We start from the raw sequence: 26100 nt of genomic DNA, 5'->3' as shown, positions 1-26100 counted from the left end.
CATGTGATAGTTGGAAATGAGCATCACCATTATACAAATAATGTAATTTCTCGTCTTCCATAAAAAAACACACCTGACCATAGGGAAATATTTCCTTGCTTGGATACAGGTGACTGATGGCAACAGGAAGAGCATCCAGCCATAGAAAATATGCTTCAACAAATTCTGTCTTACTCATGCAAGCATGGATAAGTGGATAATAATGATGATGAATTTTTAAAATTCTTTATCATCATCATCATCATTATGAGCATCAACACTTCTATGTTTGTTATTCAATGTTTGACTGGTTACAAGTTCTTTGTTTCTGTCAATATTCATTCTAGTCAAAGGAGGGGCTATTCAATTACATTGACCTCTATTACTCAACTGGTCCTTATTTTATCAACTTCAGACAAAGGAAAGCATATGTTAACCTGAACTCAGTATATAAAGGTAGAAATACTGAAAAATATTCCCTGTCCCCGTACCCCACCTCTCTCTCTCCCCCACTTCTGCCAATCCATTAAATATTAATTTCAAATTTTGGCACAAGGCCAGCAATTTTGGGGGAGGGGGTAAGTTGATTACATTAACCTTAGTACTCAACTGGTACTTATTTTATCAACCCCAAAAAGGTGAAAGGCAAAGTTGACTTAGGGAGAATTTGAACTCAGAACATAAAAATGGATGAAACGTCACTAAGCATTCTGCCCAGCAAGCTGGCTGAATTGTTAGTACGCCTAAAGATTCTGCCAACTTGCTGCCAACAATCCATCAAATATTAATGATTTCTAATGTTGGCACAAGTTTATAATTCTACTCGTGGGAAAGTAAAAATCAGTTAAATGAACCCCAGTACAAAATTGGGACTCAGGCAAAAATCATCTCTGGTAAGATTTGAACTCAGAACCTAAAGGTTCATAACTAAATATTCATTTCAAATTTTGGCACTAAGCCAGCAAGTTTGGGAGAAGGGATTAAGATTATTACATTGACCTCCCCCTCAGTGTTCAAGGTACTTTCTCTGACAATCTAATGATAATACTACCAACCTAATGCTTTTCTGTAAATAACATTATAAAAATATATTCATTATATGTGTATATATGTGTATATGTATATATATATATATATATATATATATATATATATATATGTGTGTGTGTGTGTGTGTGTGTTTGTGTTTGTGTTTGTCCCCCCCAACATCGCTTGACAACCGATGCTGGTGTGTTTACGTCCCCGTAACTTAGCGGTTTGGCAAAAGAGACTGATAGAATAAGTACTAGGCTTCTAAAGAATAAATCCTGGGGTCGATTTGCTCCAGCATGGCCACAGTCAAATGACTGAAACAAGTAAAAGAGTAAAGAGAGAGAGAGTATTGTTGATGCCACAAGAACCTACAAACCTTTGGGAGAACGTGAAATAATTATTGTTTGGAATAGTGAATCTCGAAGCACATATAAAATCACAAACCACAGTATGGATACATTGGATTGGAAAAACCCTTTTTTGGGGGAAAAAAAAAACAGTTGAAGGCTGTCCATGGGACTTGAATCATCATCTCCTGTCATGTCTACAGGATATGTGAGTTCAAGTTCTATGGGCAGCCTTTGACATTTTCTATCCAAAAGGGGTTTTCCAACATAATGTTTGCATGCTGTTGTTCATGGCTTTATGTGTTCTTCAAGATCCACTATTCCAAAACAAGGATTATTCTATGTTTGTTGTATTTTAAGTATGATATCTTATTTCTTAATTTTGTTTTGTTTATTTATTTATTGGATTTTAATTTTTTTGTTTTCCTTTATTCATTTCTAGAATTAATCCAAACAATAAATGAAATGATTATGTTGGGAATAAACCCAGCTGAAGTAGCTATAGCTGACAAGAAGTTACTGGCAGTAATCAAAGATCACATGGAACACTCCGAGAAGATCCAAGCCCTCTATCTGGTGGATGGTTCTTCTATGTTGACAGCTTGCTCTAATCTTGGACTGGAAGAGTGTCAGAAGTTTTTGCTGAATAACAACATTTTTAATTCTTTCGAACTCAATGGCAAGGTAAATTAATTTTGGGATTATTTCATTTTCATTATCTTCATTTTGATTGTTGTCGTCATTGTCACCACCACCACCACCATCCCAGTGCATCCCAGTTATTGATCCAAGAGGCTGGGTACCCTAAGCTTTTTAGGTCAGAGATGACTTAAAGTTAAACAATAACAACATCAATAATAACAGCATCGTGGCTGTGTGGTAAGTAGCTTGCTTACCAACCACATGGCTCCGGGTTCATTTCCACTGTGTGGCACCTTGGGCTAGTGTCTTCTACTATAGCCTCGGGCCAACCAAAGCTTTGTGAGTGGATTCGGTAGACGGAAACTGAAAGAAACCCGTCGTATGTATGTGTATATATATATATGTGTGTGTGTGTGTGTGTGTGTGTGTGTGTGTGTGTCTGTGTTTGTCACCACAACATCACTTGACAACTGATGCTGGTGTGTTTACGTCCCCATAACTTAGCGGTTCGGCAAAAGAGACTAATAGAATAAGTATTAGGCTTCCAAAGAATAAGTCCTGGGGTCGATTTGCTCGACTAAAGGCGGTGCTCCAGCATGGCCACAGTCAAATGACTGAAATAAGTTTCTGAGTATGTGTACATTACATATGTGTATGTCATCATCATCAACATCATCATTTAACATCTGTTGTCCAAGCTGGCATAGTTTGGACTATGTGTGTGTGTGTGTATATATATATATACACACACACATTCTTCATCACCTGAAGAAATGAATGCATGAATGTGTTCATGGATACTATGTACTGTACTGTAATCATCCCGAGAATATGGAATATGATCATAAGAAACATGTGATTTGTGGAAATGTGTATAGCACTGTATTAAAATATTTAAAAATTCCATCCATGGATTATTATTATTATTATTGTTATTGCTATATATATATATATATATATATATATATATAAGGAAAATAAGTCAAGGTAGAAAATGCTAAAGTAATTTTATCATGAAAAACATTTTAGTACCTGTTTTAGTCATTGAGACTTTTTCAGCTCTAAATGTGGAAAAAAAAATTAAATTGTGGAAAAATTAATCCAATCTGATCTGGCAATATTTCTATAGCTGGATGACCTTCCTAATGCCAACCACTCTGAGAGTGTAGTGGGTGCTTTTTACATTCCACTGGCACGGGAGCCAGTTAGGTGGCACTGGCATTGGCCATGTTTGGATGGTGCCTTTTACATGCCACTGGTACAGGAGCCAGTCGGGGCAGTGGGGCTGGCATCGACCATGTTCAGATTGTGCTTTTTATATACCTTTGGCACAGGGAACCAGTCAGGAGGCTCTGGCATTGACCCATGCATGAATGGTGCTTATTTCATGCCACCAGCACTGGTATCGGTCACAACTACAATTTCCATTTGATTTGATTTGATTTTGTTAAAGGTTCTTTTGCTTTCAAATCCTTCTTTTCTGGATTGGTCTGCTTCTTGGCATCCTTCTGGCCTCAAGTCTAAAGTCACTAATAACTAGTCTATACTGGGGGGTGCATTCTTCACCAGGGAGGGTCTTTGTATTAAGAGCAACCCTGCATCCTGCTGTCTGGTGAGGATGAAATCAATCTGGCTAACAGAGTCACCTGATTGATAGGTTATCAGGTGGATGTCTGGCTTCCTGAAATTAATGTTGCAGATTAATAGGTTGGATGCATCACACAACTCCAGTAACATAGTAACCAAATCCATGGGTCCCATAAACACTATGGAAGATACCAGATTGCCATCCGACATGCCCATTAAGATCTCCAGCCACAAAGATGAGGTCATTGCCACTCATCTTTGAGGTGGCCTGTAGAAGGATATCGTAAAAGTGGTCCTTCTGATCATTTGGTAGGGCCACTTGTGGGGTGTAGGCAGAGATAATTGTAGCTATACTATTCTGCAGGACCAGCCTGAGCTTAAGCACTCTATCGCATACCTTGACTACCCCTATGACCTTATCCACCCATTTCTCCACAAGGAGTATGCCTACACCTCCTACTCCATCACTGTTACCTTCCCAGATAATTTTATACTTATGTGTCTTGCTTGGCTGAATAAAAAATCTGTTATATGTATAGAAGCAGTATTAAATCAAAATAGGTGCCTCTGTATTGTACTTAATGTAAACACATTGTTGAAAAGCACATTTACTATGGTATTCATAAAATACTATAGTAAATGAAGGTAGCCAGCTCTGCTGGGTGTGCAATGTTAATGTGAATGTATAATAAAGTTCAAGTCTATTGAGAGAAAAATTGGGTATAAGAGGCATCAGATGTAGTGTACGTGAGAAAAGACTATGTTGGTATGGCCACATGATGTGTTTGAATGAGAACAGCTGCATAAAGAGGTTCCAGTTACTAAATATGGATGGAACCTATAGAAGAGGGGGATGTAAGAAGACCTGGGATGAAGTAGTGAAGGCTGATCTCAGGAGATATCAAAGGACTGAAACGATTAATGATATGCTATGTTTGAGAAGACCAGTCCATCTCAGTAAAAACATGAGGTTCTAAAAACACATCATTTATGACTATGCCTTTGTACTCAATCTGTCTCTGCTAGCTTTGTTTTCCTAACACACATTCCTTCATCACTCTTTTAATTACAGTACTGTTTACTCAGCTGCTGTAATTATATGAGAACTGAACCACACATATTTCATCCCTGTTTTTGTGCTACCTGTTATCTCTCTCCTTTGGTACCACTTCTTTTGTCACCCGTTCTGCTTTTGCAATCTCATCCCTTACCCCTTTATTTTCCACTGCATGACACTTCCCCTTGCTATCAATGACTGCACCATTTTTGTTTGTCTCTCACTATATCTACCTCTACTTACAACTGGCTTCTGTATCTCTCACTGTGCATCTTTCTCCCTCTCATTCCTCACCCACACACTTTGCATCATCTCCCTACTTCTCCTCTATCTGTAGTTTTATTATGTTGTTGTTCTCCACACTTTATATGCTGCCACTCATCACCTCCTCTTCCCTGACAACTGCTATTTCCTGCACCTTCCCCATTCCACATTGAAATTCATAGCTGACCACATCTCCACCTCAGTTCACCATTCACTACACCCACCTGTACCCCCCCTATCATCAACTGTCTATCACCCCCCCCCCCCCGCCATACTCTCATGAACCTACCCATCCATCCATCCATCCATCCATCATCCACTGGAATAAAGGAATATGCTATTTGATTGTATATGTATCTGTATGTAGGAATGTGTTGTGTGTGTGTGTGCGTGTGTGTTTGAGTGCATGGTGCAAAGCAGGTAGTGTAGTTAACTGAATCCAGATTTGAAATATATTTCTTTGTCATTGGCATCAGTTAGTTTTAAAGTGATCTAAAATCTTCCATGAGAATTTCATGTTAATTTATGTTTCAAACACCAGAATAATAATAACTGTTATTTTACTAACTTCTTCTTCATCATCATCATCTAAGGTTCATTTTCCATGCTAGTATGGGTTGGATAGTTTGGCAGGAGCTTGCCAGCCAGAGAGCCGTCCAAGCTCCAATTTGTTTCTTTTCAGCTTGGTTTCTAGAGCTGGGTGCCCTTCCTAATGCCAAACACTTTGCAGAGTGCGCTGGGTGCTTTTTCTGTGTTTACATGCATGGGTGCTTTTATGTGACACCAGCACAAGTTCATTTAACATAGCACTGACATGAGTGCATGTTACATGGCACTGGTATGTGTGCATCATAAGTGGCACAGGCACAAGTGCCTCTTTCATGGCTCCGGCACAAATGCATTTTATGTGACACTGACATGAGTGCATTTTATGTGATACTGGCACATGTGCATTTTACATGGTACTGACACAAGTGCATTTTATGTGGTACTAACACCTCTACATAACTTCCAAAATTAATTGAAGTAAGGTAAGGCTGTGTGTTTCAACAGAAATATACTAATAAAAGAGTTGAATTACAATTTTCCATCAAAATTTCGTGTTAATTAATGTTCCAAAGACCAATTTAATGACAAAATGTTTTATTAAATTCTTTATTTTCAAAATGAATTGAAAGAAAGGCAGTGTATTTCAACAGAAATATTTTAAAAGGGTTCAAGTAAAATTTATATCCCATAGGCTATATGGGATAGACAAAATATAAGACCTAGAGGAAAGCAAGAGTGAGGTATGGGGTGACTGTTTGAGTGGTGGAAACAATAGTTTGGGAATGATAGAAAGTATATTTGAAGTATATTAATCTTTGGCCTTTGTTCATCCCATATGAAGTGTATTTTCAAGTAAGCTGATATCAATAATAAAGACGCGTTTAAAATTAAATTTAGATTTAAATGACAACTCACCTACTTCACCCATGCACACACATACACATTCACGCACACACATACACGTTCACACACACACACACACACACACACACACATGTGTGTATGTATGTGTGTATATTTGTGTATATGTATATATATATATATATATATATATATATATATATATGTACATAGCTATGTGTGTGTATATATATATGTGTGTGTGTGTATATATATATATGTGTGTTTATATATGTGTATATATGTGTGTGTGCCTATGTCTTTGTGTGTATATATAGATATATATGGCTGTGTGTGTGTGTATATATATATATATATATATATATATATATATATAAAGTTGAACACACATACACAAGATGTGTGTGTGTTGTTAGTTTGTTGGGCGGCTTCCTTTATTTTAGGCATAACAGAATATAATCTCAATGCCCTTGGTGTAAAAATATCTAAAAGTAGGTCCTAGCCAAATGAGACAACTTACATCAGATCCCTTTTTTCGGAGTGACAGACATTGATGTTTCACTATTGTTGTGAGTCCTCAGTGCCACATACCAAGCAAGGGCTGATGTGAGTTGTCTCACTTGACTATGGCCTACTCTTGAAACCATTATTACTATTATGATTAAAGGCGGTGAGCTGGTAGAATCGTTAGCATGCTGGATGGAATACTTAGCGGTATTTCACCCATTGCTATGTTCTGAGTTGAAATTCCACTGAGGTCAACTTTGCCTTTCATCCTTTCAGGGTCAATAAATTAAGTACCAGTGAAACACTGGGGTCAATGTAATTGACTTAATCCCCTCCCCCAAGCTGCCCTTGTGGCAAAAATTTGAAATCATTATTATTATTAATGTGGGTTATACTTTAATTTATATGAGTTGCTCCCAAATCTCAACCAGAGACATTGGGGACAATAAGGTTTTGCGTCTGAAAATGCTAACAGGTGAGGATTCATGCAATTGAAAACATTTTTGTCCATGTTGGCACTCCGTTGCTTACGACGTCAAGGGTTCCAGTTGATCCGATCAACAGAACAGCCTGCTCGTGAAATTAACGTGCAAGTGGCTGAGCACTCCACAGACACGTGTACCCTTAACGTAGTTCTCGGGGTTATTCAGCATGACACAGTGTGACAAGGCTGACCCTTTGAATTACAGGCACAACAGAAACAGGAAGTAAGAGTGAGAGAAAGTTGTGGTGAAAGAGTACAGCAGTGTTCGCCACCATCCCCTGCCGGAGCCTCGTGGAGCTTTCGGTGTTTTCGCTCACTAAACACTCACAATGCCCGGTCTGGGAATCGAAACCGCGATCCGATGACCATGAGTTCGCTGCCCTAACCACTGGGCCATTGCGCCTCCACTTGTTGTCCATAGGAGGAAAACAAAAAACATTGCCTGAGAAAAGCTGTATTTACATTGAAAGGAATTTATGTGGAATATGTGAGGTACTCATAAGTATGGTCTTCTGTAATTTACATATTTTGGAGCTGCCAGAGATTTGGTTTACATAACTGTTTGCTCATCTTGATATCATTTCAAGTGCCCCAATTATAATATCTAATGTTGTTGTTTCAAGATGCCACATTGTTCCGATTTCAATCTCCAGGTCCTTATATTTATTCAATTTTTCAAATGTTATCAGAGATGCATTTTTGTCAGCTGAGGCTGCAACACCAATCAGAAGACAAGGTTCTTTTAGTATGATTTCCTACATTGAGATCTGGTCAGTTTGCTTGTATTCTTGATGAGTTTGGACACTGGAATTCCTAAGAATGGTAACCTCGACTTTCTGGGCAACTTGTGGTGGTTTGTGTTTCCACCAATTGTTCTTGTGAGGGAGGTTGTATGTGCGGCATGTTAACCAGTTAATGTAAAAGCCCCCTTTGGTCATGAATGACCATGAGATTGCACCTTGAAAGTTCCCCTCTGAGGCACAAGTCCAGGCAAAGTTGTTTATGGAAGACCAGCAGTTGCGTGTGCATACCAACCTACCTTCTCCATACCACCAATGTTATCCAAAGGAAAGGCAAAGACTGATACAGCTTTGCACCAGTGATGTTACAACTCATTTCTACAGCTGAGTGAACTGGAGCAATGTTAAATAAAGTGTTTTGCTCTAGAACATAATACACAGCCCAGTCCAGAATCGAACTCACTACCTCGTGATTGTGAGCCCGATACTAACCACTGAGCTATATTATTAGGAAATGATACATACACACATACATATACACACACACATGCATGCACACACACATACATACACACCCACACACACACTCACACACACATACATACATACATACATACATACATACATACATACATACATACATACGTATGTACATAGGTATAGTACATACTAACTACTTGATAGGGTGGCAATTTCTTTGTCAATTTGTGACTTGCCTTTAAAGCTTTAATAATATGTCCTTGACAAAACACTTAACTCTCAATGGCTAAGTCCACTAAAGTGTAAGTAGGTACAACAGAAGAATTCAGTTAGATATTGTTAGCAGCAGCAGCAGCACCACCACCACCACCACCACCACACATAATTCATAAGTGCTTTGTGCGGTCTCTTATGATGATGGTTTTATCTTCTTTCAGCCTGTTTTATCAGGATTATACTAGTTAGGATGCGTTCAGTACTTTGTATCCAGTAGAAAACAAACTTCACTGATACTCCAATAGTCAAAACTGTTTTATTTCATACATTACATACACACACACACAAACACACACACACACACACACACACAGACACACAGACACACACACACACACACACACACACACACACACACACACACACACACACACACACACACACACACACACACACACACACACACACACACACACACACACGTGCCTTGACAAAGCAGACACTGGATCACACTGTAGTACTTGGATTCTGCTAAGCTGAACAGTTCATGCCAACAAATAACATTCACCTTCAATGATGACCTATGATCTCTCTCTCTCCCTCTTTCTCTCTCCCTCTTTCTCTCTCCCTCTTTCTCTCTCCCTCACACACTCACACACACGCACACACACACACACACACACACACACACACACACATGAAAAGGATAAAGAGGTGTTATGTCATGCTGCCTCTACTGAAATTGCTATCAATTCATGTTGACAATAGATAAAGCAATTAAGGACATGAAGGTAGGGAAAGCTGCTGGCCCATTAAGGATAGTCACTGAGATAACATTCAAAATACCTTGTGAAGTGGGATAAATAAAGAGTAAAGGGTAACCTCCACACATACACTTTGGTCATAAATAACCATGGGATTGCACCTAGAAAGTTACCCTCTGAGACACAAGTTCAGGCAAGGTTGTGTATGGAAGACCAGCAGTCGCCCATACATACCAGCCTACCTTCTCCATACCACCAATGTTATCCAAAGGAAAGGCAAAGACTGATACAGCTTTGCACCAGTGACGTTACAACTCATTTCTACAGCTGAGTGAACTGGAGCAATGTTAAATAAAGTGTCTTGCTCAAGAACACAATACACAGCCCAGTCCGAAATTGAACTCACTACCTAATGATTGTGAGCCTGATACTAACCACTGAGCTATATTATTAGGAAATGAATAAAGAGAATTGTTAAACTATTTTATGTGTTATAAAAGTATAACTAATATCTTCCACGTAAATTTTAACAACAAAATCATATATGGACCTCCAAGGGCTATATGACCTTGGTTGAGAACCACTGCTTTAGAGTAAGGAATTATCAAAGCATCAGATTACTGGACTAATATAGAAACAGTCTTTGTATCAATCCTATCTTAAGATATTGACACTCGGTGCAATTGCCCAGAAGCCTCACAGGTGTGGGGGGTCCAATTCTGTTCTATGTATGTAGGTGGTTTGTTGTCAATGTATAAATATTATAGGGCCCAGTGTATTGATTTGCTCAAGTGCCTATTATGCTGCTAAGACAGCCCTGCACAGCACTGTTGGTGAAGAACAGAATTAGTTTAGATAAGAAGCAATTGGACTTTATGCCTTGAAGAGGTACCACAGATGCTGTCTTCCTAGTCAGAGAATTGCTTGAGGAATACTTAGCTAAGAGTAAACTATTGTACTTGGCAGTTGATGACTCTCAACATCTCCCAACATATCTTTTCCATCAAGTTCTTGTTTGCTCCACTCTCTCAATCATTCTGGTCCTTCTGGTGTCATTATTCACTATCTGTCTGTCTCCTGTTTCTCTCCTCAACCACCTGAGTAAATTTACATGCTCTAGGTACTGAATACTCCCTGTACTCCCTTATTTGCACCTCTCAAATATCAATTCCTGGCCTTTCTTTTCTCATTATTCCATCACCTTTTCCACTTCAGTTTTTATGCTTTTGACTACTGAGTATACTCTTCTCATTTATATTTACATCCCAAAATGATGAAAGGCAAAGTCAACCTCAATGGAATTTGAACTCAGAACATGATGATGGACGAAAGCTGCAAAGCATTATGCCCAGTGTGCTAATGATTCTGCCAGCTCGCCGCCTTAAATAATAATAATAACAATAGTTCTTTCTATTTTAGGCATAAGGCCTGAAAATATTTTTGTGGAGGGAAAAAAATGTATTCTGAAAAGTCCAAAACTATAGTACTAGATTGTCCATTTCTCTGGCGTTCTTCCTAGAGTTAAGATAAGAATTTTTTATCTTCGCTTCCTACACATATCTTTGCCTCTGTATATTCATTGAAGCTTTACCTAGCATTGAATGGTTATTGACCACTATTTCCAGCAAAAATTGGTACCTTGTTGTGCTACTATTTCCTATTTATAATTCTACCTTTATGGTGCTTTATTTCGCTGGAAAATAATACTATTGTATTGTAATCATCATCATCATCATTTAATGTCCATCTTCCATACATGCATGGGTAGGACAGCTGACAGGAGCCAGCCACATAAAAGAACTACCCTAGGCTACTGTGTTTATTTTGGCAGGGATTTTATGGCTGGATGCCTGTCCTAATACCAACCACTATGCAGAGTGGACTCAGTGCTTTTTACGTGGCACTAGTACAGGTGAGGTTAGTTTTGGCATGCTTTTTACAGCTGGATGCCCTTCCAAATGCCAAGTACTTTATGGTGTGGACTGAATGCTTTTAACATGGCACCAGCACTGGCAGGGTCACCAAGTAACTCACAATACAAGGAATTATGAGAGGGGTAGGTGTATTTGAGGAGGGGAGCCTGTGTCCGAGGATGAAAGGTTAGAGTGTAACAGAGAGTCAGAGAAACAGAAGCAGGTGTCTTGCCACAACAGAGGGGACATTAGAGGAGGTGATCCAGTATTGGATGATGAAAGATTAGAGTGTGACAGCGAAATAGAGAGGTAGCAATAGTTGTCTTGCTATAGAGAAGGTATATGGTTACCCAGTGAGAGAGAGAGAGAGAGATAGAGAGAGTGAGGAAGGGAGGTACAAGAAAGAGGCCAGAAACAAATGTGCTGATGTAAAGGAGACACTTGGTCACCTAGTCAGAGGAAAAACAAGAGAAGAAGAGAGAGTGACCAAGGGAAAGAGAGAGAGAGAGAGAGAGTAGGAAACAGCAAAAGTGTAAGAGAGAGCAGAAGAAAGATGGTGTAGTGCTAGGATATACTCACAAGTAACAAAGATCTGAGCGTAGAACCTGGGTAGAAAAATAGCATGTGGGTGTTAGGGGTGGGGGAGCAGCAATATAGTGAGCAGGGCAGTGAGGGCAAGAAAGGAGATGGGAAAACAATCATAGTTTATGAAGAGAAAATGTGAGGAAGAAAGAGATGCAGTTTAGAAGAGGAGTTGTAGTTCGGTTTCTTAGGGTAGGGTGGGTGAAAAGTGTGTTGTTACATGTGGGTGGGACACAACTCTCCCAGCACCCAGTTTTGTGGATGCGTCTTCTCTAGAACCTCATATTACCAAGCATCTTGGTCTATTGTCATTTCCTCAGTTTAAATCTTTTATATTTATTTAATGTACTTTCATTTTCATTTCCAGTGCAAAATTCTGGTACAAGCTTGCAAGAATAATTTCAAGGATGTTGTCAACCTACTTTTCCATAAGGGAGTCATGTTATCTAAGCAGAGTATTTGCTCAGAAGATTCTTGTTTCTACCAGGCTACAATCAATGGTCATGTAAATATCTTGAAACAACTCATTAAGTTTGACCATGGTAGGTCCAATACATTATTTTTATTATTATTATTTTATGTTTGACTTTTGCTTTACCTTTGTACAAGTTGGTTCCAAGTCTCACCCAGAGACCTCAAGAGACAAGTTAGAAGTTCATGCTGGTGTTATGCCTAGGATGTCATATATTTGGTTTTGCACATAGTATTGTTCTAGAGAATGTTTAAGAAAACATAAGAAGATTATGAGTTTGTTAAATTTGAGATTACATAGACAGTATTTTATGTAGGATATGGGCAGTTCCTATGAGCACTATCTTTTGAATTTCTGCCATTTTGGGGTTTCCTGGTATCTGAGCTAGGTAGCAATCAGCCCCTTTTGCTATCATTCCCAGAGCACCTATAACAACAGGTATTGTTTTAGTCTTGAGGTTCCACATTTTGCCAATTTCTATTTCAAGATCTTTATACTTGCTCAGTTTTTGGTTGGTCTTGACAGATACATTTATATCAATTGGGACTGTCATATTTTTGTCTCTGATGTCTAAAACTGCAAACATTACATAAATTTCCACTTCAAATTTTTGTGTAAACTGGCATTGCAAGCAGAGATGGTACAGGAACAATTGAAATGAATCATTAAAGATGTGTTAAAGAATTTCTTTGTTTTCTTATTATTTAGATTATATATATGTATACACACATATATATATGTATGTATGTATTATATAGATTGTATAAATCATTTTATCTTTTGCAGATACATTATGTAATAAAAGTGTACAGAAAACCCTACTTTTAGCTGCTTGTATTGGAGGTCATTTAGAAGCTGTGAAATTCTGGTCAGTGTTTTATAAACTACCAACTTCACAACAGACATCCACCACTTCAGAGTCTTCTAGTGTCACTGTTAACCAAAATGAAATGGACCCACTTTATATAGCATGTAAAGGTTTGTATTATTCCACTATTCAATATTTGTAACAAAATTTGCAATTTGGTTGTTGTTGTCTTTTGTTTTTTTGTATAGCCACAGGCATAGCTGTGTGGTTACAAAGCTTGCTTCCCAACCATGTAATCAATCTGGTTGTCTAGAACCTTGGGCATGTGTCCTCTACTATAACCCTGGGTTGACCAAAGCCTTGTGAATGGATTTGGTATATGGAAACTGTAAGAAACAAGTTATAACTTAGCAGTTCAGCAAAGATGACCAATAGAATAAGTACCAGACTTAAAAAAGGCATAATTACTGAGGTTGATTCGTTTGACTCAATTCATTCAAGTGCTCCAATATGGCCACAATCCATTGACTGAAACAAGTAAAAGATAAAAGACAAACACACACATGCATGCACGCACACACACACACACACACACACACACACACACAACACAAAGAGAGAAAGAAAGAGAGAGAGACAGACAGACAGACAGACAGAGTAGTATAAAATATGAATTCAGAGAAGCTTTTGGCTATCTCAGTAACCTCCTTTTATGGACTCTGTCCCTGTAGTTATCAATTACAAAGTAATGCAAACATGTACACATAATTTCTTGAAATACTGAAATGAATACCAAATGAAGAAAGCTGTGAAATGGCTGTAATCCTGTAGAAGTTATATGGTTAAATAAACATTTATTCACCTCTCAAACATCCTAACATTTACAATTTCATATATATATATATATGTGTATATACATACATATATACATGATGATGATGGCCGTCCACTTGTGACCGAGGAAGACCATTGCCGACCTTCAAGAACACTGTGCGCTCTAGGACTAACTTATATTTTGCATTTGCGGCTCCGTTGGTGGCTAATGAGCCCTGCTCTTGACAAGCATACACGACTGCAAACATTGCAGATTAAGCTTTCCCCATTCACTATATGGTCATGAGTTCAATATCTGGCAATGTGTTGTGTCCTTGAGCAAGATACTTTATTTCATGTTGCTCCAGTCCACTCACCTGGCAAAACTGAGTAGTACCTGTATTTGAACTGGTCAGTTTTGACACATTCTGTGTCACACTGAGAACTATGTTAAGAGTACATGTGTTTGTGGAATTAACTTGTATGTTAATTTCAAGAGCAGGCTCTTCTGTTGATCAGATCAACTGGAACCCTCATTGTAATCGACAGAGGGTCAGGAATGGAATTATAATGTGTGTGTTTCCTTCTCGAGCCATGCCAGGCTCATGAGGGCTGGTTTCCTGGTTTCAGTAGCATATATATTCCCCATCTGGATGGGACGCCGGTCCATCACAGGATTACTCACTTTTGCCAGCTGAGTGGACTGGAGCAACGTAAAATGAAGTATTTTGCTCAACAACACATCACCTAGTTCAGGAATTGAAACCACAATCTTACGATCATGAGTCCAACACCCTAACCACTAAACCACGCACCGCTACATGGAATTATAGTAGAAGACAGAAAATGGTCAATTTTTGTGCCTAGTTTTTAGCCCAAATTAAATAATTTATTATGCTCTTAAGTTAGACTTAATTTAAAATCTAAAATTTCAGGATTGAATTTAGAAATCAAGAAAAAAAACCCTCTATGTCACTATGCTTATTATTGCACAGAAATCAAGCTTTTAATATTTTGCTTTTGTTTCCAGTTCTCTGTTTCTAATTCCAGTCAGTTATTTTATTTGATTTCACACAGAAAAACATGGCAAGGTTGTGAAATATTTGGCTGAAAATGGTTACACATTAACTGAGATGATTTGTCATCAGTTTCCTGAGATGATTGCTGAAACATTTCTTCAAGAGCATATTAACAGAGAAGCAACGGTATCTCTATTCATTTCTGTCTTTCTCTTTCTTACCTTTTTTCTCTCTTCTACTATCTCTTTCTCCATCTTTCTCTTTTTCATTCATATTCTCTCTTTCTAATTCCTACTTTCACTTTCTCATACCCCCTCCCCCTTCCTCCCTGTTACTCTCTCTTTCTCCCTCTTGCTTTCTCTTTCTTTCTTCCATGAAATCTGCTTTCTTTTCTCTGACTGAGGGAACAAATAAAAGATAAAGATTTGCAGTATTTGCTCCAGCTCTTTATGTTCTGAGTTGAAATCTTGCTAAGGTCATTTTTGCCTTTGTTGGGAATATATAATGTACCACTCAATTACTGAGCTCAATATAGCAATCTATTTTCGCTCTCCCCAAATATCTGCTCTTGTACCTACACAAAAAGTTATTCTGTTATTTAGGGATTAGATGTGGTGTGAAAGAGAAGCGACTGCGCTGGTTTGGTCATGTGAAGTGGATGGATGGGGACAGTTGCATAAAGGAGTGCTGATCATTTTAAAGTGGATGAAAGTTGTGGAAGCGGAAGACATGGGACGAAGTACTGAAGGCCGGTCTCAGAATGCTGAGCCTTATGAAGGAGATGATAGAGGACTAGGTTATGTGGCGCATTGCTGTACTTGAGAAAATCCACCCACCACAACAGAATTGAGATCCTTAAACTAAGGTGCCATATAAAAAAGCATTAGTGTGGGTGCTAGTGCTGCATTAAAAACACCCAAACACCCAGTACACTCTGTAACGTTGCTGACATTAGGAAGGCCATCCAGCTGTAGAAACCAAGGCAAAACAGACTGTGGAACCTGATGTGGCTCCTGGCCTTGCCAGTTTCTGTCAAGCTGTCCAGCCCATGCCAGCATAGAAAATGGATGTTAAATGTTGATGATTATGTATTAACTGCTGCTGATGATTATTTATTAACTAGAGCGTTACATGTCATATGATGGGTGCCATTGGAATCATACTTTTGCCATCATACTTTTGCCATATCAGAAAATATGACATACAGTAATCCCTCACCATATCGTGGTTTATTATCTAAGCTTAGGTTGATTCCTCCGTAGTGTTGTTTTGCATTTATAATAAAATAAATATATACAAATTATAAAAATAATAAAAACAAATCAGGAGTGGCTGTGTGGTAAGTAGCTTGCTTTCCAACTACATGGTTCCGAGTTCAGTCCCACTGCATGGCACCTTAGGCAAGTATCTTATAGTATAGCCTCAGGCTGACCAAAGCCTTGTGAGTGGATTTGTTAGACAGAAACTGAAAGAAGCCCATTGTATATATGTATATATATATATATATATATATATATATATATATATATATATATATATATATATGTATATACTTGTGTGTCTGTGTTTGTTCCCTACACCATTGCTTGACAACTGATGTCGGTGCGTTTATGTCTCCATAATTTAGCGGCTTGGCAAAAGAGTCTGATAGAATAAGTACTAGGCTTACAAAGAATAAATCCTGGGGTTGATTTGTTCGACTAAAGCTGGTGCTCCAGCATGGCCGCAGTCAATTGACAGAAACAAATAAAAGAATAGTACAGTACTGTTTCTACTTCATGGATTTTCACCTTTTGCAGGGGGTGGGGTGTGTGGAACGTAATATGTGCGATAGTTGAGGGATTATTGTATGTACGATAATTATCATTTTAACTTTTACCAATTTTGTTGTGTCTAGGGAGAGTCATTATGCCAGTTTTTTTTATACTCATACAAGATGTTGAAATGAATGCCATTTTTCAAAAGGAAAAAAGATATTACCTTAAAATAAAATTAAATAAAACAAATTTCTCATTTGTATAACTTCTCCCACTACCACTCTGTCTTTTCCTCCCTCTCAATGATTCTTTCTTTCTCTCCACTCATCATGCACCTCTTATGTTAACTGTCTCTCTGTCTTTCTCATTTACTCTTCCCTTTCTTTCTATGTGATGTAAAGTATGACTGGAGAGATCAATCTACCAATCAACCAACCAACATGTATATCAACTATTAACATAGTAGAGATTTATTTATTTAAATATATTTTTCAAACTTTAGGAGACCTCAATAACCTGGAAGAATATTGGTCTACCACTGCTGAAGAACAACTGGTTTAGGGATGATTTACAAAATATCACATACTTAAATGTATCTTGTAATAAATTACACACACTACCAAGTTCAGTGCCATGGGGAATGAAGAATCTGGTTGCTCTTAATGTTTCCCACAATTACCTTGATGTATTTCCTTCAACAACAGACAATATTGGTTGTCAAAAGTAAGCAATTTAAATTATTCATCAATTTTTCTGCTCTGTGTATTATTTTTCTATGAAAACTGAAAGACACATGAGGTTCAGAAGATTAAATGGTCTGGATTGCAAGCCAGTGTATCAGAGAGAATTGAGATGTTGTGGGTGATAAATGTGTACATATGGGTAATGGGGCACTTGCACTTAGTGATGCTGAAAAGAAAGAGGCATGCAAGTGCTACTATGAAAGTCTACTAAATGTGGGGAATGCAGAGGAGGAAGAGGGCCTTCCTAGTGTGTACACAACAGGGAGACTGGCTGATGATAGATAAAGCAATTAAGGGTATGAAGGCAGATGATAGATAAAGCAATTAAGGGTATGAAGGCAGGAATGTCCCTGATTCATCAGGAATCACCACTGAGATGCTTAAAATATCTGGCAGAGATGGATACAGCCTAATCACACATACAGTTAAACAGGTGATACACAAAGGGGTTAAACTGACAACTTGCATAGCAGCATTATTATCAACTGTTACAAGAGCAAAGGGGATTCTTTAGATAGAAGTAGTTACTGAGGTATCAAATTACTAGACCAGGTCATGAGAGCTACAAAAATAGTTATAGCCCAACTAATTTGAAAGAGAATTAGATTAGATGAGATGCAGTTTGGTTTTGTTTCAGTGAGTATTACTGATGTCCTCTTTCTTTTTTGACAACAGAAGTATTTAGTGAAAAATAAGCCATTGTACACGACATTTTTCAGCTTGGAGAAAACCTTCTACAGGATCCCTTACTCTGTAATCTGATGGTCTCAGGAAGTTGAGGGTAGACAAATGGCTTGAGAACTGTACAAGCAATGTACAGGGGTGTTGTCAGTTAGATGAAAGTTAGCAATGCCTGCAGCAACAAATTTAATGTACAGATAGAAGTTCACCAGGGCTTGGTTGTTAAAACTCTCTTACTCATCATAGTATGCCATAACAGAAGAATCTAAGATCTTCTAACAGAAGAATCTTCTAACAGAAGAATCTTCTAACAGAAGAATCTTCTAACAGAAGAATCTTCTAACAGAAGAATCTTCTAACAGAAGAATCTTCTAACAGAAGAATCTTCTAACAGAAGAATCTTCTAACGGAAGAATCTAACATCATAGTATGCCATAACAGAAGAATCTAAGATCTGTTGCCCTTCAGAACTAGTAAATACTGAAGACCTTGTTCTTATAGCAGAATCTGTTGTAGAATGACAAAAGAAATTCCAGGTATGGAAGCAAAACCTAGAATCAAAGGGCCTTAATGTTAACTTAGACCAAAGCTGTAATTAGCAGGAAAACAGACAGGACCCTACTCTGTTCAGGAAATTGACTTTGATATGCTGGAAAAGTGCAGGCAGAAATTCCATACAGTGTATCCAGTGCAAGCTACAGACACACCAGAGGTGCAATGGGATCACAGGAAAGTTAATAGACAAAGTAGAGTTTGTATGTGACAGATGCACAGGAGAAATAAATGCTAAGAACACACAAGAAATAGGTTTTCTCAAATTCCGAGGATGTTCTCTAAAGGAAATAGATAGTACTGTTATTGAAGTGACCTAATTAGCAGTGTAAGAGGATGTTCTGAAAGTATAGTTGCTTTCAGAGCAAGGTGGAGAAAGCTGTTACCTCTGTTGGTAACAAAAGGTCTTTCTTGGAAAGAAAGGCAGATTATATGATGCTCATGTATAAGCATCAAAGCTACATGGTAGTAGGCCCTGAATGTAGATCAGTGTTCCACAACTGGTATGCTGCGGTACACTGGTATGCCACAGGATGATACTAGGTGTGTCACAGTGTAACCTGAATATGAATTTTTTTCCCTATACTTTTAGCTGTAGTTTTAGTTCAAGTGTGCAGCTGAATTTTGAAAAGAATATAAGTGTATCACAAGTGAAAAAAGTTGTGGAGCACTGATGTAGAGTACATGCGAAAACTAGAAAGGAATGAAGCTAGTATGCTCGGCTGAATATGCAAAATACAAATGGGTTGAGAGAAAAAAATTGGGCATAAGTAGAATCAGATGTAGTGTGCAAGAGCAAAGACTGCTGGTATGGCTCTGTGATGCATATAAATAAAAACATTATTTTAACTCTCTTCTTTTCTTTTTCCCTGACATCTTAAAAATTTCAGGCTTGAAGAAATAAACTTGTCACACAACCATTTGAAATTCTTATGTTGTAATATATTTGAACTGCCACATCTTCAGACATTGAATGTCTCAAATAATCAACTTGTGTTTGTTACAGCCAATGAAAATGAAAAAAGTGAGTGTTATTTATTAGATACTGTCATTCTATCTTTTATTTACTATTGTACCACTACTAAGGATAAGCAGAAAGTCCATAGTTGGCTTCATCTTAATGTATGAAATCATATCTTATCTGGCAGCCATAATGTAACTTGTAGTTGTATCTTAACCTCTAGCATTATCTAAAAACTATAACTTAGCTGGTGGTCATAATTTATGGCCATATCTTAGTTTAAGGACATCTCTTAACTTACCACCATATCCTAGCAAATGATCATATCTTGTTTTATGGCTATAACTGCCATAAATTTTAATAATGAGGATTCAGTTGTTCAAATAACTGAATTACCTACTCATTATAGTAACTAGGTCGTTACCTGGCACTACACTGATGGTAAAAAATATTTGTACCTTCGTAAATTGTTCAAAGTTAAAGTCTTTTTTTAAAGTCTGTGTTGCATTGTATATATTCTTTTATATGTTTCAGACCTGTTGAAAGTTATTCAGAAACATATATACACACATACAAACAACCAAAATAAAATAAACTACATGTATTATGATGATGATATATACATATATATATATATATATATATATATATATATAGTCTTTTTTTTTTAAATCTGTGTTGCATTGTGTTGACAGACTTGCACTTAAAATTCCCATGTTTTTAGTCAAAACTTGTTAGTTGCTAAGGTGACAACACTACCTATTTATCTCCCTTTTATACACACATGCACACACACACTCTCTCTCTCTCTTTCACTCTCTCACTCTCTCACTCTCAACAACGACTTTTTCTCCTCTCCTTCTTCCCTCACTCTACACAGATGTTGTTACAGACAGACAGATATCAGCTTCTCTTTTATACTGTAAGATGTGTAAGTGGCATACTTCATCGACATATTTACACTTAGCATAATCTTCAACCTGAATCAACATGACACAGTATATGACAAGATTAGGTCTTTGAATTATAAATACAGTCCACTCAACAAGCCTCCACAAGGTTTGGGTTAGCTGGAGAGTATGGTAAAAGAGACAGGGCATTGAAATTGAACCCAAGCACTCAAGATTGTAAAGCAAATTTGACTACTTATCTAAGTTTGTACATGTCCAAGATTAAAATACCAGTTGATGCTTAAAGATGAAACTGACTGAAACATAGTGTATTATTGGCATTAGGAAGGGCATCCAGCCATAGAAACCATGCTAAAACAAACCTGGAACTCGGGTAGCTCTTCAGCTGGCCAGCTCCTGACAAACCATCCAACCCATGCCAGCATGGAAACCAGATGTTAAATAATAATGATGATGATGATAATGTTTCTTCTCTAAAGATAATAATGATAATTGTCTCAAATTTTAGCATAAGGCCAGCAGTTTTAGAGGAAGGGATAAGTTGATTTCATTGACCCCCCCCCCCCGCTCCATGGTATTTGATTGGTAGTTATTTTATTGACCCCCAAAAGAAATGAAATGCAAAGTTGACGTCAGTAGGGGTCGATTTCTTAAACTAAAACCCTTTAAGGTGGTGCTCCAGCATGGCTGCAGTTAAATGACTGAAAAAGTAAAAAGAAAAAAGATAAATATCAACAAAAAAATGTGTTATTAAATGGTACCATTCTATTTTTGTTTCAGCAATGTATGAAGATATATCTTGGAGCTGTGGCAACCTTCAGTATTTGGATCTGTCACACAATACACTGCAGCGGTTCCCTTTGATGTTGTACCATTGTACAAGTTTGGTATCTCTTGATTGTGAACACAATCAGCTCATTGACATGTTGTTACCTTGGTCTTGTCCTCTGGTAAGCAGCATTGGAATATTTCTATGTCTTTTACTATAATCCTGTCTTATTTATTGATTTTATGACACCATTCATAAACAATGCTATCATTAGTAAATGATTTCCAATGAGCCTGTCATTGATTTACTGTACTTAGAAAGGTGAGAGTGATAAAGGAGTATCTCTAATTTGAGACAGAACAAATATCATAAGGACCAACTTTTCATTTTGCAAAGGACCAACTTTTCATTTTGTCATCAATGTTTACATTCTTTACCAATATATATTACTCAAAGATATACACATTGTATACATATAAAGATATATATATTAGTGCAGGCATGGTTGTGTAGTTCAAAGGTTCATTTCCCAAAATTGTGGCTTCAGGTTCAGTTTTACTTTGTGGTAACTTGGGTGTCTTCTATTTTAACCTTAGGCCAATCAAAACATTGTGAGTAGATTTGGTTGATGTAAACTGAAAGAAGCCAGTCATATTTATATATATATTGGTGCTAGGAAGGGTATCCAGCTATAGAAACCATGCTGCAATAGACAGTTGGAGTCTGGACAACTCTCTGGCTGTCAAACCATCCAACCCATGCCAGCATGGAAAACAGCTTGCTTGCTTCCTCACCCACCTGCAGGCAGTGAAGTGTCTAGGAGGACCCTCAAGGTGCAAGGTGATGAAAATATTGGTTTCAAATTTTGGTACAAGGCAAATAATCTTATGGCAGGAGGTAAGTTGATTATATCAACCCCAATGCTCAATTGGTATTTATTTTATAGATTCTGAAAGAATGAAAGGCAAAGTTGACCTCAGCAAACTTTGAACTCAGAATGTAAAGACAGATGAAATGCCACTAAGCATTTTGTCCAGCGTGCTAACTATTCTGCCAGTTCGCTGCCTTGTGATAAAAATATTGGCTTGAGATTTTGGCTCAAGGCCAGCATGTTCGTGGGAGGGGATAAGTTGATTACATTGACTCCAGTGCTCAAATGGTACTTTATCCTCAAAAGGATGAAAGACAGCCTACCTTGGTAGAATTTGAACTCAGAATGTGAAGATGGATGAAATGCTGCTAAGCATTTTGTCCTGTATGCTAATAATCCTGCTAGCTCACCACCTTATGGTGATGAAAATATTGATCTCAAATTTTGGCACAAAATCAGCAATTTTAGGGGAGAGTAAGTCGATTATATTGAAACCCCACCAGTGTTCAACTGGTGCTTATTTTATCAACTCTGAAAGATTGAAAGGCAAAGCCAATCTCAGCGGAATTTGAACGCAGAATGTAAAGACAGACAAAATGCTGCTAAGTATTTTGTTCAGCATGCTATTGATTCTGCCAGCTTGCTGCCTTGTGGTGATGAAAATATTAAAAACAATTTTATCTTTAAACATCTTTGGAGAAAATTAGTTGGCAAAATTGATAATCTTAACAATAATTCGTCTCAAACATTTAGACATTTAATTTTTATATCAGATTCTGTTGCTAAATTTCTGTCTCTTATTCTAGAATTCACTGAATTTGAGCCATAATTTATTGACTGAATTGCCAAACAGTTTGGAGCATTTCTGGGGGACATCTTTGGAATACATCAATTTAAGCAACAACCTGTTTGTAGAGATTAATGAAAGTATCATACGTATCCGTAAGTATGTTTTTATATTCACTAATACACATTATGTTACCTAGCAGTTAGGGCATTGAACTCATAATCATTAAGTCATAGGTTTATTTCTCAGATTGGTTGATGTGTTGTATCCTTGAGAAAAGTACTTTGTTTCATGATGCTCCAGTATATTTGGCTGAAAACGGGTACCAATGACAGCTGATAGTTAGCTCTGCAATAGACTGATGCCTGGTTTAACCCTTTTGAGACACATGGTGTTTTGGTATGTGTAGCCAAGAAGACCAAATTTTTTCCTATTGAGATACATCTACTGAAAGAAAATCTCTGATTTGCTATTACACTTCAAAACCAACCATTCACAACATTTGATCCACCTCAAAGTCCTTTCAGCTTGTATCACTTAGGTTGATCAATAGGCCTGGGTGTTTCAAGAGGGTTAAGAAAGGTTCTTTTATTATCAGTCGTATAGAAACAAGTTTTCTTTTTTGCGTTATACATTTATACAGCAATTCTGTGAAATACACTAAGGATCATATATTCATCATTCTATTAATTAATCAATGTTATGACTCATTACAAATTAATTAGTGTAGACTTTTAGCTGTTGCTAGGTACAGCTGTAGAATTAGGAATTTAACAGGCCATCAGTAATGATAGGGTGCAAGGCCTAGGGAAACAGACAAACTGAACAATTACTGTACATTTTGATCAATGATTGAGCCTCTATATGGTCACTCGTCTTGCAAGAAATAGCAATCGTTTAGCGAAACAGCCAGTGTTATTTTATCCATCATCTTGGTACGCTACCGTAAATCACCTTCTTCCTAGAAATCGGAAATTGGTTGTGCTTAATGGATAATAAAATGAATGGTTTACACCTGATAGCTTACTGGTAAAGCACGATCACTTTCAGAGTGAACGTTAGGTAAATAACAAATGGAAGACAGAAAATGGAACATACATATATTCATATCTTCATTTACATGTGTGTATATATATATATATATATATATATAAAAGAAGGATATTTGATAATGTAGTACTAAATATGCAAAAAGAAAGAATAGTCAAGGTTGATATCTTTGATCAAAGTTCTGCTCACTCAAGCTGACCTGGGATCATCATCAACAATACCAGTCATACATTTGGTGAAAGGATGTATATATAAAGCTCTTGTTTCATTTTCTAGAAACAGGGTTTGTAAAATCAAAGGAAAATGCTCTTCCCCTACCCACTGAGAATATATCTGTACGGGCATTGTGTGTGTGTGATTTTGACATGACTTGATAGTTGTTGAGTGTCACTATCATACAAGCAGTTTAATTCATTTCCAAAATTCTGCAAAAACATGTCTGGTGATGGGGAAATATTACTTTGCTTGGAAATTGGAGAGAGTTGGTAACAGAAAAAGGGCATCTGTCCATATAAAATCTGCCTCGATAAACTTTGTCTAACCCATGCAAGTATGGAAAAGTGGGCGCTAAAACAATGATGATGATGAAGGTTACTATATAATTATATGATAAACAGTAGAAACCTGGTAACGACACTCAGAAATATATTTATTTTAACCTGGCATGTGTTTTCCAATATCTAATTCCTGTTAATTTTTGTATAACATAATTAAGCTTCATAATAATTAATCATTATATACATACATTCATTACTATAATGACACTTTACCATTTATTAAATATTTTTTTGTTATTTACACTCTGCTTTATATAATAACTTATTGCAAATCTCTCAATTGACACGAACATATCATAGTCACTGTAACTGTATTTTCAGTCAAAAAATTTCAGTGAACTACTTCCACACATTTTGTTAAAAGGTCAGACATGTAAAGCATCTTTTAGATTAGTTTTACTAATGAGGCTAAACTGATGACAACTAGAATTTGGAATAAAACGTCAGACGCAGTTTACTCATTTTTAAATGTTTTCTTGTTATTTAGGTTGGCAACAATTTTTGAACAATTTACTGTTTGGTTGAGCAAGTTTACTTCCCAAGCACATAATTGATGTTTTGTTAGAAATTTCACAACCTTTTTGTTTTCCAAATAATACTAGACATGTATTTCTATGCATGATTGAGCTTCTCAGATCAACAGTAAAACTCACCACACATAACTCATTGTCATCTTTAAACTCAGTACTATAAATTAATAAAACACATTGCTGAATTGTTTACTTTAATATGATCTGCCTCTTCATGGTGCTTATTAACAACTGCTTAAAAGGGATGCTTAAAGGGATGCAACCCGTCAGAGTGTAAGTATCTTGAGAGAAAAGCTGAACATAAGAAGCGTCAGTAGTGGTGTGCAAGAGAGACGATTGCGCTGGTTTGGACATGTGGTGAGAATGAATGAGGATAGCTGCGTGAAAAAGTGCCACTCCCTAACAGTTGAGGGAACCCGTGGAAGAGGTAGGCCCAGGAAGACCTGGGCTGAGGTGGTGAGGAAAGACCTTCGAACATTGGGCCTCACCGAGGCGATGACTACTGACTGAGACCTTTGGAAATGTGCTGTGCGTGAGAAGACCCGGCAAGCCAAGTGAGATCGTTGCCAGTGCCCCTGGACTAGCTCTTGTGCGGGTGGCACATAAGATGTACCATCCTGAGCATGACCATTGCCAGTACCGCCTGACTGGCCTTGTAGGGTTTTCGAGCGAGATCGTTGTCAGTGCCCCTGGACTGGCTCTTGTGCGGGTGGCACATAAAAGACACCATTTCGAGAGTGGCCGTTTTCGTGCGGGTGACACGTAAAAGCACCCACTACACTCTCTGAGTGGTTGGCGTTAGGAAGGGCATCCAG

At 37.5% G+C, this 26100-nt stretch overlaps 1 protein-coding gene across 2 annotated transcripts in view; it reads left to right on the top strand.

Annotated features, from left to right (window-relative positions):
- Positions 1 to 26100, top strand: part of LOC106871387 (leucine-rich repeat serine/threonine-protein kinase 1) — a 119128-nt gene that overhangs the window by 39506 nt on the left and 53522 nt on the right. For both annotated transcript variants that reach the window (XM_089357567.1, XM_089357566.1), the window contains exons 2-9: positions 1801 to 2042; positions 12372 to 12546; positions 13263 to 13454; positions 15175 to 15302; positions 17376 to 17596; positions 19740 to 19873; positions 21502 to 21671; positions 23168 to 23303. In XM_089357567.1, the coding sequence (XP_089213693.1) occupies positions 1801 to 2042; positions 12372 to 12546; positions 13263 to 13454; positions 15175 to 15302; positions 17376 to 17596; positions 19740 to 19873; positions 21502 to 21671; positions 23168 to 23303 (1398 nt within the window). The remainder of the gene's footprint in view (positions 1 to 1800; positions 2043 to 12371; positions 12547 to 13262; positions 13455 to 15174; positions 15303 to 17375; positions 17597 to 19739; positions 19874 to 21501; positions 21672 to 23167; positions 23304 to 26100) is intronic.

The sequence above is a fragment of the Octopus bimaculoides genome, chromosome 9 (assembly GCF_046866305.1).
Source record: "Octopus bimaculoides isolate indiv1 chromosome 9, ASM4686630v1, whole genome shotgun sequence".
In the NCBI taxonomy this organism is placed as follows: Eukaryota; Metazoa; Mollusca; class Cephalopoda; order Octopoda; family Octopodidae; genus Octopus; species Octopus bimaculoides.
The sequence above is the reverse complement of the archived record's forward strand: the minus strand, read 5'-3'. Positions and strand labels throughout refer to the sequence as shown.